The sequence below is a fragment of the Sesamum indicum genome, linkage group LG9, assembly GCF_026168435.1.
Source record: "Sesamum indicum cultivar Baizhima isolate 11 linkage group LG9, ASM2616843v1, whole genome shotgun sequence".
Classification (NCBI taxonomy): Eukaryota; Viridiplantae; Streptophyta; class Magnoliopsida; order Lamiales; family Pedaliaceae; genus Sesamum; species Sesamum indicum.
The window spans coordinates 8,373,184-8,388,377 of record NC_142665.1 but is presented as its reverse complement, the minus strand read 5'-3'; the positions used below and the strand labels follow the sequence as shown (position 1 = coordinate 8,388,377).

The 15,194-nt window shown below is 40.0% G+C and overlaps 1 protein-coding gene across 2 annotated transcripts; it reads left to right on the top strand.

The window, feature by feature from the left end:
- Positions 1 to 4,630: 4,630 nt before the first annotated feature.
- Positions 4,631 to 14,427, top strand: LOC105171110 (zinc finger CCCH domain-containing protein 44). Of its 2 annotated transcripts, XM_011092132.3 has the most exons (11): positions 4,631 to 5,414; positions 5,611 to 5,690; positions 6,167 to 6,351; positions 7,936 to 9,079; positions 9,219 to 9,346; positions 10,045 to 10,104; positions 10,181 to 10,231; positions 10,433 to 10,503; positions 11,496 to 11,650; positions 11,765 to 11,833; positions 11,929 to 14,427. In XM_011092132.3, the coding sequence occupies exons 1-11, from the start codon at positions 5,014 to 5,016 to the stop codon at positions 14,175 to 14,177; spliced, it is 4,593 nt and encodes a 1,530-aa protein (XP_011090434.1). In that variant the 5' UTR covers positions 4,631 to 5,013; the 3' UTR covers positions 14,178 to 14,427. The 2 variants fall into 2 exon arrangements, with proteins under 2 accessions (XP_011090434.1, XP_020552373.1); XM_020696714.2 differs by lacking the exon at positions 6,167 to 6,351 and having other exon boundaries at positions 5,207 to 5,414.
- The last annotated feature ends 767 nt before the right edge of the window (positions 14,428 to 15,194 follow it).

Below are 15,194 nucleotides of genomic sequence, written 5' to 3'. Positions count from 1 at the left end.
GATCAAATTAAGACGTCTCCCGATGGAATTATGGACTGAGGAGGGTCTCAGCACGGTGGCCAGTGGAGTGGGTAAACTTTTTTTCCCAGATGCGATTACGAGGGCATGCACGAGACTGAATTTCGCTCATGTATGTGTGATGGTTGACGTAAGTTCGGAATTACCAAAGCATATAACTATTTATCACACTTGACGAGAACGGTGGGGAGTCGCCCTATAAAGTTGACGTGGAATATGAATGGTTCCCAGCCAAGTGCACTAGTTGTATGACTTTGGGCCATGCCGCCAAGGATTGTGCTTTGAACAAGGTTCCCAAACCTGTTAAACCGACGGTTTCCATTTATGTGCCGAAAGCGGGTCCATCTTGACCACCACTTATGCCTGACCATGTGGTGGATAATCCCCTGCCAGTTCGAGTGGATGAGCAGACAATGGTTTGTGAGGCCTCTAATTCAGAGGTAGGTATCAGGCGTGATGACAGGGGTAAGGCACTCGTTATCTATAATACATTTGATACCTTACACATACTTGATGATATAGATGGTTCTCCCCGGAGTCCTAAGACATGCAGCCCCACAAATGTTGATCCATGTTGAACGCGGCGGTGTGGGATGTACGTGGCTTGAACAAGAGAAACCATCAACTTGCAGTCAAAGATCTTGTTGCTAAGTTCATGTTACACTTTTTTGGTCTTCTTGAAACACGGATTCTCATGAATAATGTTTCTAGTATTCAGTCTTTCTTAATGCCTCAATGGAAATAGTTTGTGGATCATGTGTCGGTTGGTAACCGTATTTAGATTGCATGGGATGATAATTTCATTTATGATGATGTGATTGAGTTGGGTCCACAATTCATACACTGTCGGGTTACTATTAGAGCATTACATGAGTCTGTTGCTATTACTGTTGCTTATGGTGCTATGAGGTGGCCGATAGATGGGAATTATGGTTGTTCTTTGGAGTCCCTGGCTATTCAGTGCGTAGATATACCGTGGATGGTTGGGGGTGATTTTAATGCAGTTCGAGATCTTAGCGAGGTAATGTGGTATGTTGGGAGATATAAGGATGGCGATGGAGGAGTTCAATACATGTATTCAGAATGTTGGATTACTCCCACTACCTATACAGGGAGAATAGTACACGTGACATAACTGTAGTGCAAGTCCACGTAACCTATGGAAGAGGTTGGACCGATCTTTCTACTCTAGCCTCACCCTACTCACATTTGATCGTTCGCCGATGGTGATTTATGGTGATAGACAGCAGCAGTTTGGAGGTATGTTTCACTTTGATAATTACCTTACTCTTTCATCGGACTTTATCCCTAGTGTGCAAAATATATGGCAGCACAATGTAGTAGGCGTGCCCATGTATGCGGTCACTCGGAAGTTAAAGGCTCTAAAACCTGTATTTTGGGAGTAGAGGAGGAAAAAGAATAGACTTGTCGCATAATGTCCAGTTGGCGAAGGGGTTCCTTGGGCTAAAATCATGATTAGCTTGAACCGACAGGATGAGCTGTTCTTATTTTTGGAACATTGTTGTTTTCTGGTATACGCCAAGGCGGCCAAGCTTGAACAGATTATGCTACAACAGCGAGCAAAGACACAATGGATGAAGGGGGAACCAATGCTCTCGTGTATTCTTTTGTAAGATTGTTCAGAGGCGAATAGCGAGAAGGATCTTGCAAATTAATGATGAGTGGGGAATCACTCACATGGAGCCGGAGGCGGTAACCTATGAATTTGTCTCCTTTTACTGATCCTTGTTAGGTGGGGATAGACATTGCGAGGTGATGGATTTTCGCTATCTGAGATCGTGGGAGAGGCATGTATTAACAGAAGAGGAAGCCTCCCACCTCATCAGCAGAGGATGTGAAACTTGCGATGTTCGATATTGTCGAGGATAAAGCACCGGGACCTGATGGATTCTCATTGGGCTTCTATAAAGCTGCTTGGCCGGTGGTGGGACAGGAAGCAACTAGGGCGGTATTGGATTTCTTTTATACAGGAAAGCTATTGAAGCAAATGAGTAGCATACTTTTGGCGCTAATCCCCAAGGTACATTCCTCTATGTCAGTCGCTAATTTTCGTCCAATTGCTTGTTGCAACGTTCTGTATAAGGTTATTGCTAAGCTTCTTGTCCAAAGATTGAGTGTGGTTTTGGACAAGTTAATTAGTCCTTGTCAGGCGACCTTTATACCCGGTCGGAATATAGGGTACAATATTTTGTTAGCGCAGGAACTTTTTACTGGCTACAACCAGGCGCGGCTACCAATGAGATGTGCGTTGAAGGTGGATATCCGAAAGGCCTACGACATAGTGGAGTGGGACTTTCTCTTAGCCGTACTGCAGCTATTCGGTTTTCCAGCTGCATTCATGAGGTGGATCGAGGAGTGCGTCACATCACCCTCATTTTTGGTTGGATTGAATCGGAAACCACATGGATTCTTTGCGGGGGCTAGAGGGCTCAGATAGGGAGATCCCCTCTGGCCAGACCTCTTGTACTTATGATGGAGGTGATGCACTTGGGCTTCGTGCAGATGATCGAGCAGAACATGTGTTTTACATTTCAATGGAAATGTGAGGCATCTCGTGTCTTTCACTTGGGATTTGCAGACAATCTATTGCTATTCTGCCAAGATGACATAGACTCTATAAGGGTCTTAAAGGAAGGGCTGTATCGATTTGCCACATGGTAGGGACTACGACTGAGTGTTGAGAAGAGTCATCTTATTATCTCCCGGTCAGCACAAGGAATGAAAGAGCAGATGTTAGAGGTGCTTGGCTTTCAGGAGGGCCACTTGCTGATGAGGGGCTTGGGACTCCCTTTGATTTCTTCTAAACTATCTATTTCTGACTGCCAGCCATTATTGCTAAAGATTGACCAACGCATTAATGGTTGGGAGGGCATGGGGTTATCACTTGCGGGAGAAGTTCAAATTATTAAATCAGTACTCATGGCCTTTAGTATTTATTCGTGTTCCGCTTTTCTATTGTCGAAAGGTGTTATAAGGAAAATTGAGAAACGACTACGAACGTTCCTATGGAAAGATACATGAAACAGTGGTAATGCAAAAGTGGCATGGAAGGAAGTATGTAAGCCGTTATCGGAGGGAGGTCAGGGCTTACGGGACATCGCCAGTTTAAATAGAGCTTTAATGAGTAAGAAACTATGTGATGTCATTCGTTGTGATAGGACACCTATTTGGGTGGAATGGTTGTACCACGAGCGATTACGAAACGCATCAGTTTGGACAGTTTCTGACCGTGGAGGTGTGTGGGGGTGGAGAAAACTATTGTGACTGCGCATGATACTGCGGCCGATGGTTGAGTATCAAATTGGGGATAGGAATAGGTTCTATCTCTAGCAGGACCCGTGGTACCACCTAGGCCCCCTGATTGATAAATTCCCACAAGGACCTGAACTTTTTGGGCTACCGGATGTAACGAGGTTTAGCAGTGTTATCAGGGAGGGGCAATGGCACTGACTCCTCATCATTGACATAGAGTGCTTGGAGATTACACAAGCACTGCTTTCGATTCATGGCGGAAATGATCGTATCATATGGCGTTTTGAGACGGGCCGACCTACAACACAAGCACTTTGTAGATTATGGGAGCCACTGGGACCCAAGGTAGGTTGGGCTTCTCTACTTTCCAGCTCGTTGAAGATTCCTAGGCATACCTTCATCCTTTGGCTTGCGATTTTGGGGAAGCTATCTACAATTGATCGACCATGGCTATCACACCTCGGTGACTGTGTTCTTTGTGAGAAGGGTGGGATAGAGACCCATAACCAACTTTTTTTTTCGATGCCGTTATGCGCGACAATGTCTCACAGTTGTTAAAAGGGTTATACGCTTCTCCTAGCCTAACCGAGACTGGCCACGGGACGTTGAATGGACAGCGCGAAAATGGAAAGGGAATCACATCGTCAACGTGGGTTACCGGACTCTCCTTCCATCATGCGTTTACCATATTTGGAGAGAATAGAAGTTGAGACAATTTGAGGACATTAGAAGCCCACCTTCTACCCTTGCCACCGTCATAATTGAAGATATTAGACAGAGGATACTTAGCAAAAATTAATCTTACTCGGTTAGTTCATGTGCATTATATAGATTATGGCATATCGCTTGGCCTGTCGAGGGAGAAACCAATCGTTGAACACTGTTGTATTATACTTTTTGTACCCTTTTACTTAATGAAACTTACATTTACCCAAAAAAAAAAAAAGAATAGTAGTTGGGTTAAAAAAATAAGATTTTTGGTATTTATAAAAGTTTTGAAATTATATTGTGTGGTGGGTTGTATTTGTTTAACATTTGCCTCATATATGTTAAAGTACTTTTATTCTTGCGAGTGAATATTTTTTACCAATATACATCAAATAATATCTTATTTTGTTATTTTAATTGAATTTTTTTGTTAATTTAAAAATATCAATAATGAAGGATAAAATAATGAACCATATTTTATTAGAAAAAAAAATACTAAATAAAGCTATGTCGTTAACAATATTCGAGTCTTTCAACTCTTGAAGTTAAGAAGACGAGAAGTAAAGAAAAGTGGAAATATGACCCCACTCAGTCACGTGTTTTCCAATTCTCTCCGGCCCCATTTACATGACCCCCGGCTGCACTTTGAGTCTTTGACTCCCGCTGCTCATCCACATGTAATAACATCAAACACTTGGGGGGGGGGGGGGGCATGCAAATTCCACTTCTTGCCGAAAGAAAATCAGAATAAAAGCTTTGTTTTACCATTACAGCTAGAAGCAAGAGAGTAAATTTAGCCTCCCAAACCCAACTCCTCACCACTTTCAGCCAATCATACGAGCTCCACCGTCCATATTCTTCTACCTCACTGTTCCTTTTATTTTATTATTGTTATTTTCTTGGAATCATGTGTCTGAATTTGTTAGAATATGGTGAGTGATCAGTGATTGTGGGGGCTGGGCCGGATTCGTCGCTGGAGGAAGTAAGGATTTTAGGGTTTGTTTAGGTTTTTTCATGGAGAATATTGAGACGTTGTTGGCTGCGGTAGCTCAGACTCAGGGCTTCGATGATGATGATGAGCCTGTTGCTTCTGCTGCAGTGGAGGCAGGTTTGGAGGATTCCGAGTCTTCACCGGTGATTCGGGGAGAAATCAGTGGGTTACAGCTGACTGGAGAGGTTTCTGGTGATGCTCGGCCGTCTTCAGTGGTGGATGCGCCTCCTCCAGCTCAGAATCCGGCACTTTCGGCGGTGGGACATGTGATCGGCGCCGGAGAGAGGCGGAAGAGAGGACGGCCGCCAAAGGGGCAGCTAGCGGCGAAGCCTCCGCCACCGAAGCGGAAAAAACCGGAGGATGAGGATGAGGATGTTTGCTTCATTTGCTTTGATGGGGGTTCTCTGGTACTTTGCGATCGCAAGTGAGTTTACTTCTGTGGGCGGCTTCAATTTTCAAGTTTGATCAGGATTTAATTTGTTACGAGTTCTTTTCTTCCTTCTCTTTAAGGATATTGTTTCTTCGCTGTCGTCTAGGATGGGGTTGAAGGAAGTCTTCTTAGAATGTTATCTTCGTAGTTTCTTTGGGTAGTGTATTGAATTTATCTGGCAAATGCTTAGGGGCTGTCCGAAGGCTTACCATCCGGCGTGTATTAAGCGGGATGATGCATATTTCAAATCAAAAGCAAAGTGGACTTGCGGTAAGTTTCACTTTGCATTTGTAAGATATCAAAATTTGTAATGTCCCTTTCTTGAATTAATTTAAGTCACTTCCTGTTTGTTTCTTATGGTGGAAATTTAGTCTCAAATATTTGGAGCCATTCCATGATTTGCAAACTATTCTTGGGGAACAAATCTAGTAGAGATGTTTCAGATGTTCATTAATTTTTGTCGCATGCATAAGGCTTTAAATTTTGTTAATGTCTTGCCAAATATGCATTTATTGTAGTGATAACCTGTTTTGTTTGATTGCTTTGCCAGCATGGCATTCTCTATTCCCCCCTATTTTGGGCTCATTCTCTTCTGTCATTTGATAGGCTTGTAGCCATGCATGCAAGTTTTTTCATTACATAAATGTTGCCCTCATTGAGACTGAAGTAGTTGATGTCGAGCAGTTACCTGATGCAGTGCTAGCATGCTGCCTATTTATGTTACTTCTTGCTGCTATTGCTTTCAGGTTGGCACATATGTAGTGTATGTCGGAAAGCTTCTCATTATATGTGCTACACTTGCACCTATTCATTGTGCAAGGGATGCAGAAAAGATGCAGATTACTTGTGTATTAGAGGAAACAAAGGTTTTTGCTCAACGTGCATGAAAACTATCATGCTGATTGAAAATAAAGACCAAGCAAACGAGTTGGTATGCAAATTTGATTCTTGAAATGTTGCTGAATTGAAACAATTGCTTTCCGAAACTATCTGGCTGTTTTCATGTTTAACCTGCTGTTAAGATAACATTTAACCATTCATTTATAGTGATTATAAAGATTTTTCTTTAATCCTTTATGAGGAAGGGGAGGGACTTGTTTTTGTTCATCTACTGACGTTTTTTTAACTCTACTCTTAAATGAATTTTAATGTTGCAGCTGAAGATCTGGTCAATCAGGAAATTAGTATTTATTGGGACTTTTATTGTTTTTCCTTTTCCTTGTTTCTGCATATGCATGTTAACTATTCCAAAGGTATAAGTAGCTTTTAAGATGTTAAATTTGTTCAAAGTCCAGATAATAAATATAATTTTCTAGTTAGGATCAAATGGCTGTTAACCACCAAGGTTAATTAAGTCTGAAATTGTAGTTTGTTTTCAGAATTGTTTATTGAATTTAAAGCAAAATCATCTCCAACTATCTTTTTGAATGATCCGGGCATTTAATTGGTCATTATTTGCATTCATCCTAGATAAACAAATAACTTGAGAATTCTTCCTTACAATTTCTGTGGTGAGAGAAAAAGCACATGTGGAGGCGTCTTTGCTTTAAACCAATTACAATGATCTATTTGTCCTTAACTTGTCCACAGTTTGAGACATGTCTTTACATGCACATTAAGAGGCTTGGTTGAGTAAATTACAGCCTTTTGAACAGCTATCATGTTGGAAGTTTTATAAAATTAAAATGGATGAATCTGATCACCATAGATCGACATACTTGAAGGAAATAATTTGATGATTGATATAATCTGGGGGCTTATCAGAGATGAATTTTGCTTGTGGGAAATTCATGCCAGTGGTAATGAAAATCTGGTCTTATAGTTAAAGCATGCTATTCGTACGGAAAAGAAATCAAAGGAAGAGTATGTTTCTGATTTGAATGTGGTTCAAATTAAGTTGTTACTTCAAATCATTTGGCAGGAGTTGCATTAAATACCATTTATTTTTCTGAAGTTCTTCCCATGGAAATTATAAAGGGACCCACTCTATTGGTAAACATGTAAAGGAGAAAGGAGCATACATCTTTCACTGCCCAATTCTTTTTTGGGCGTGTCTTGTCAAATATTTATTGTCTAAGTCTGTCTTGTTTCTTACTATAGCCTTCATATCATCTGGCTTCATCCAAAGATAACAGAGAAGCTTCTCAGGGAGCAGTGATTATCTTGACATTGGCATGCAGTAGACTAGCCATATTTTATGTTGCTGAAGTTAATTTGAATTTTCTCCTTATTTGGAGCCTATTGTGTTTTCTCCAAATGATGTGAACAGAGAACAAGAAAATAGACATTTATCATGAAGGTTCTGACCATTAGGACCAGTTCTCTTGTTAAAATGAATAAAATCTAACCCTTTGAGCTGGAAGTCTTTGGTACCATTTTTAGATCATAGTAACTCTTTCTTGTTTTAATCAGAATGTGGATGGAAATTGTATTCTGGCATGAAATATCACTTTGTTGCCTTCGAATATGTAAACAATTTGTAACTTATGCTGACAGTCTGGGTTTATTTGTGCAGGTTCAAGTAGATTTTGATGACAAAAGTAGCTGGGAGTATCTCTTCAAGGTGTACTGGGTATGCTTGAAAGAGAAGCTCTCATTGACACTGAGTGAGCTCACTCAAGCTAAAAAACCCTGGAAAGATGTGGCTGCAGTAGCTTGCAAGCCCCATTTAAGTGACGTGCTTCATACTGCAGTTGATGGAAAAATTTCTATTTCATACAGGAGTACCGAAAATCTGGAGTTGAATAAGCCAAATGTAGAGATTAATTTGCTGCAAAGTGATGGGTTAGGGAGAGCAGTATCAAGCATTGATAACCATGTGCCAAAACTAAATAGGGACAAGGTGGAAGATGAGCCAAGTCATAGCATAGATACAGTAAAACAGAAAATGGATGAAGCCAGTGATGAGCCAAGTATTAGTGAAGCCACTGATGAGCAAGGCATTAAGGAAACCACTTACAAGCCAAGCATTGAGAAAAATCAAGACTATTCAACCATTGTCAAAGACAGCGACAAGCCATGTATCTGCAAAGTTACAAATAGAAAAGAGCCAGACAAGCCATCAATTGACTGTATTACTGAATGGGCATCTAAGGACCTATTGGAGTTTGTTGCACACATGAAGAATGGTGATACATCAGCTATATCTCATTTTGATGTCCAAACACTTTTGTTTGAATACATAAATACAAACAACCTTTGGGATCCTCATAGGAAGAGTCAAATCATATGTGATCGAAGGCTCAAAAGTTTATTTGGAAAGCCATGTGTAGGTCATATTGAAATGTTAAAGCTTCTCAAGTATCACTTTCTCATAAAGGAGGATTCTCAGAAGAATTCTTTTATTCCAGCTGGATTTGTTGGTTATGTTGCAACTGACATGGAAGTTGATGGAAATGTTTATGAGTCGTCGATGCCAAGTATCAGTAGAAAGCCAAAAACGCGTAAAAAGAGTGAAGAGAGAGTCCCCCAGAATGATTTAAATGAATATGCTGCAATTGATGTCCATAACGTTAATTTGCTCTATTTGAGACGTAACCTGATGGAGCATCTTATTGAGGATAAGAACTTCAATGATAAGGTCATTGGGTCGATTGTGAGAATCAAAATATCAAGCATCGATCAAATGCCAGATGTTTACCGGCTTGTTGAAGTTGTAGGTATAGTGCATACATTTGTCAAATGTCATGCTTTAGCTTCTTCCTTCTGTTCCTTTATACGTAGCTTTAACTTCTGATGCGCAGATCAAATAGTTCCTTAATTTTCCTTACTTAATTCATTTTTTTATCTGTTATTCAGGGATTAGTAAGGTGGCTGAGCCCTATAAAATTGGCGACCGGACAGCAGATTTCATGCTTGAAGTTTTAAACTTAGACAAGAAAGAGGTTGTATCAATTGATGCCATTTCAAATCAAGAGTTTACTGAGGTAATAAAGACAAGAAGTCATCAGATTTGCAACTTATATCTGTTGCTTTTGGTGACTCTAATAGAAAGTAACTTTACTTTCATGTGATATTATTTAATATGTAAGCAAAACTAGTATGTAATCTTAAGTAGTAGTCATAATAGTACAATATCTTGTTGGTGCCTTTCTAAACTCTGAAATAATTTGATTGTTATTTGTAATGCATGTGTGATATTCTGTGCTATTGACGCAACCGCGGGATGCATTTATTTGATCTTTGGTATTGCACAACTTTGTTATTTTTTTATTTTTTTGAGAGCACTTGTGACTTATAGCATTATTTACTGACTGATGAGTTTAAGACTGAGATTAGTATCTTACTTCAGAAATAACTTAATTCTTTTGTTGCAAAAGGTAATTGCATCATCAAGATCATGTGTTCAAAATTCAAAGTCAAGTCAATTTGTGTATGATTTTCCCATTTATATATATGTAATAGGTATGAATATATGACAGGTGAAATTGAGTTTGCCATCACAATATTATGATATAAAATGCCTGTATGGAGTCTTTTATCATATCGGTCATGAGGATACATGTACTAGCAAAAGAAATCCACTATGCAATGCTATCTCAACTTGATTGCACAACTGATGCACATCTTATCTATTTTTTTGAACACTCCTTGTGGTTGTCTAATAGTTTATTTTGAAATTCAGGATGAATGCAGACGATTACGTCAAAGCATTAGATGCGGACTTGTGAAATGGTTCACTGTCGTAAGTCCTTTTGTGCATTATTTCAGAATTTGAGAACTAAGATATCATTGTATGACTTGTTTGCGCTTGGTTGCAGGGCGAGGTACAAAAGAAAGCTATGGCACTCCAACCAATCAGGATCAACAATGTAAGTTATTAGTTCTTTTTATGCATGAATTAAATTTAGTATTAGGCACCATCAGGTATTTCTTTCAAGATCCCAGTTCTGCAGGCCCCTACAGAAGCAAGAGGAAACGATACTTAATGACCTCCATTATTTTTCAACTCTCGAGTTCCTTAGATGTGATTTTTATAGTTCTGTGTCTGATGTCTATTATTCTAAATATAGTGGCTGGAGGCAGAGATACTGCAGCTAAATCATCTCCAGGATCGAGCTAGCGAGAAGGGGCGTGAGAAAGAATATCCTTTAGTTTATAACTATCTCATTTATTGAATCACATGGAAATATTTGATGCCCCAAGTTTACAAAAGGAAACATAGTGCTTTTACCTGGATAGCTAAAAGTCATTTCTTGTACATAAACATTCATTCTCTAGATTCAAATTTGAACCTGCTCATTAGCTTCATTTATGTGAAAATGTACACCACATAGAATATATTCTCTATGACTTCTAGACTTGCTGCATGGTTACCTCCTATTCTTCAATTTAAGAATAAAGTTGGAATTGATATTTTGGACTATTGAAGTCAGATTGAACAAGGAGCGGCAATGGAAGTTACTATTCAATTTCAAGTTCATCTGTATGATGTGTCATGAGCCAAGTACATTTTTGGAGTCCTCTTAAATCATTACATGACATTCTATCTTCACTATTTTATATTGCATTTTTCAACTTGTGATGTTTGTCGACCGTTTGTACGACGAATGCTAAAAAAAACAAAAAAAAAAAAGGGTTACGTATTGAGTTGAACATCAATGTCGGTAGGCACTACACTACCTTTGTCATTTTTAGCTTTTATTACTCTGACTCGAGTATAATTTCAAAGATTATGTATTAATGATGAGCAAATCATATGCCATAATTTAATTATTAAAATGAATTAATAGGAATTCATGGGAAGTGGTCTGACGATGAATCTTCATATGGCTGGGGTCAATTTCTTAACAATGAACTCGTTTTTACTGTGCTTAAGATGATGATGGTCCATAACTAACTTTGGTCATTCTGAAAGTCTCTGTATTTTTCAATCTGGCACTTTATCCAGAACTTCCAAGCATATTTGCTGCAATTCAAAGTGTAGGAGATCTCTTGGTGGATATTGCCCTTCTTTGTGCTCCATAAGGAATTTCCAAACAAGAAATGTTTAGGTGCTTCTTTATTCCTCTCCAACTCACATGGTATGACAATGGACTTTGCACATGTTTCTTGGAGGTCCTTGACACTTTTCACGCTTAGAGAATATGCAGACAAATTACAGCTGCTAAAATCACCTGAGGAGCACCAGCGCAGACTTTCTGAAGTACCAGAAATACATGCTGATCGAAAAATGAGTCCAGATTATGAATCAGAAGAAGATGTCAGAAGTGGTGAGAACAGTACAAAAGGTACCTATATCATGGGACTTTGCAGTCCTGGAAATGTCTTTCTATGAGTTGTTGCATTTGCTAATACCTTCATTAGTTAGGACTTTTAGTGATTTTGCACTTATTATGGAGCAGAATATGTGAGGCCAAGCTACTCAGGATTTGCTAGAGACGAAAGGAAGCCTATTTCTCCTAATAAAAAAGGTGACATTCAACAAAACAAATAGAGTAGATAGGTTGGTGGTAAATTGATTTCATGCCAATTTTATCACCGGTATTTATATTATTATTTTCCTCAGGTAAAGAAGAGCAATACATCCATATGCACAGTAGACTGATAGAGAAAACAGATGCTAATGGATCAAATAGTTCAGACAAACACATGGATCAAGCCAGCACTAACTTAGCAATTGATGGAAGGAATGATCAAGCCATGCAAAGGTCTGGACTAGAGACTACAACTGCAACTGCAACTGCCTGCGTGGGAAACTCTCCACTTTCTAATAATATTGAAACTGAGAATTTGTGGCACTATCGTGATCCTAATGGTAAGATTCAAGGACCATTTTCCATGATGCAGCTGCGGAAATGGAGAACGACTGGACTATTTCCACCTGATATGAGGATATGGACAAATCATGAGCAATATGACTCATTACTTCTGACTGATGCGCTGGATGGGCTATTCCATAGAACATCAGAGTTGTCGCATAAACCTTCTTCAGGGTCACAGGAACAAGGGGCTAGTGCGGGTACGAGCAGGACCAGTGGAGATAGTAAACAAACAGAGGCAGCCTGGTCTAATAATCCGAGCGTTTTTTCTGACCATAATATTGGACTTATGAGGGCAGATGAGTCTGGCTCCTCCTGGCCACGCTGCTGGGATTTGCTTAAGGATGATAATTCTAGCGCTGACAATGTCCAAGTACGTAATCTGCTTCCTTCATCAAGCTCAGAGACGGATCTGGCTCTGCCTGATCTAGGCCAAGAGAGTGATGAGGTCAACCATGCTTCACAAGATGGAGAAAAGAGTTCAAGTGGGCTGACTGCAAGCCGGATGACTAGTGAACATAAATTTCAAAATCAATCTAATGATGAGGAGCGAGTAGGCCTATCTTCTGAAGACAAATTAAGATTGTTAAATATTAATTTGAGCTCAAATGATATGGAATCTGAGTCTGCTCCTGCACCTGTATCAAAGTCATTTGATTCAAGTAACCAAGCTGTGAAAGTAGATGTCTTGGATCTTTCTAGTCCTACCCCAAGGACTGCTGAAAATGAGCAATCTGTCTCTTTGGATGTTCAAAACTCTGGTTTTCTGGAGCTGCTGAGGCCTACTCCAAGATCTAACAATGAAGATCAGCAAGGTCAGGCAACTGAGACCAAGCAATCTGGGGTAACAAATTTTCCTATGCAAAATTCAGGACCAAGCTGGAGCACTGCTTCTAGTCTAATGGTGGGTCGCGTGCAAATTCATGAAGTAGCTGATGAATGGTGTGGATATTCCCTTGGACCTGCAAAACCATCTGCCCAGGAATGGGATTCTGGTCTTGTCTCTGCATCTTCATCCAAGCCTCCTGAAGTTTCAACTGAGAATGTTGCTACCTCAATTTCAGATAGTCACAACCTTACTCATGCTTCTCCATCCCATCCTGCATCAAATATACCAAATTGGCTGGCAATTCTAAACGAGCCAATTGAGTTTGATGCTCTGGGTGAGGAATCAGTATCAGATTTGTTGGCCGAAGTTGATGCAATGGAATCGCAAGGGGCCTTGCCTTCACCTACTTCGGCTATGAAGTTTGCTAGGGAGTTGATGGAGGACTGTAAAGATGATTGCTTTAGTACAATTGAGGATTTCAGCCATACACATGATCTTCGAAAAAGTGATGCCTTGAGCTCCACTGAGCAGATACAATTGACTTCCCAGTCCTCAGTGCCGTGCAAACCCGTTGAGCCATCTCCAATAGATGCTTTTGATTCATTTAAGAGGTCAAGTGTACATTCATCTGCAAGTAGTGAGGGAGAAACTAATGCACCTGTTTGTTCGGGGGATGCTGGTTCAGAGTTTCATCCTGCTGCACCAAACAAAAGTCAGGAAATGGTTGGGACAACGCTGGCTCCTGCCACTGGCTCAGATATTACGGACCCTGGCTGGGGAAATGTGCATGGCAACATTAATCTTGTGACGGTTCAGGGTAATGTAAATCTTGTCTTTGGAGGACCTGCTCAGGGAATGGCAAACCTCGGTTGGGGCTCAAACCCTGGGACAGCCTGGGTGAACCCAAACATAAATTGTAGCCCGATAAATGGGAGTCTACCATGGGATGGCCAACGCAAATATGGTGGCGAAAGGTTTACTAGCCCTAGAGAGCGGGGTTATCAAGGTAGTGACTCAGGATTTGGGAGGGGCAGGCCCTCATGGAGTCGGCAACCATATGGTGGTGGAGGATATTCCAGGCCTCTCCCGAAAGGGCAGCGAGTATGTAAATTCTTTGAAAGTGGTCACTGCAAAAAGGGAGCATACTGCGATTACCTACACCCATAACGGCTTAGTCACCCAGCAATCCATTGCAGATAATTTTTTGTATAATTAAATGTTACAGTAAACTTTGTGGGTGTAGATTTGTAGTACGCATCCACTTAACCTAAGGATCATGAGCCGCGTAGTGAGTAATTCAAATATATATTAGTAACTCTTGTAGGTCTATTTTAAAAACAAACATGTTATTCGTTTTGTGTATTTCATCTGCCACTGTACTTTTTCCCGCAAAGGCAATGAAGTTCTTCCATCTCAACTGAGGTCTGCAGATTTGCACTTGATGAGGTTTCTTGTGATGGTATAAAGCTCTTGTGGTAGTAGATCTCTGCTTTCCTCTAATTCTCTTTCCAAATGCTGAAGGGCGCAGGGCAATCAACGGTCTACCAGTACGGTGAGACTCTTTGTAACCATTGTTATTAGGCAGGTAGAGAGTAGCTAACTGCACTTCTCTACACTGATTAGTGATTACCTGTTTGTACCTTGTATGAGTTTCATATAACTTACTGAACAGAGAATCTGAAAGGCCTAAGCATTGCTGAGCCTGAGATAATAGTAGTGCGAAGATATAGTGGAAGAAATGCAACCTTTCTGCAGATATTGAAGCCATCAAGAGTGTGGGAGGGTTTTGGGGTGTTTGTGGAGAAGTGTTGTTAACTAGCTGCTGATGATTGGAAATAGTGGTTGTTTTTTGCTGTATAGAGTAGTGTGTTTTGAGGTCTACTCTTTTTTGGCCATCAAGTATGTAAACTAGGTGTATGAAAGTAGCGATCTCAGTACATTCGATGTGTGTATGTTTAATTTTTTTTAGGGGTTAATTCACTTGGACCTTCCTTAAAAATGGAAATTACATTTTTACCCAAAAAAGTTTCAAATTTATACTTACACTCCCTAAAAAAAAGCATTGTTTCCACCTGACTCTTTTTATTATGGTTTGGAAAAGAAATGTTAATGTTAATAAAAAATCACATAAATTTTAATTTTACTGGTTATTAAACATTTTTATGTAATAATTTTATACTTGTA

Bases quoted from the DNA above. Each gene is read 5' to 3' on its own strand.
- LOC105171110 (XM_011092132.3), top strand. From the start codon at position 5,014: ATGGAGAATATTGAGACGTTGTTGGCTGCGGTAGCTCAGACTCAGGGC. The intron at 9,080-9,218 runs GTATAGTGCATA...TCTGTTATTCAG, and splicing joins CCGGCTTGTTGAAGTTGTAG to GGATTAGTAAGGTGGCTGAG. The intron at 9,347-10,044 runs GTAATAAAGACA...TTTGAAATTCAG, and splicing joins CAAATCAAGAGTTTACTGAG to GATGAATGCAGACGATTACG.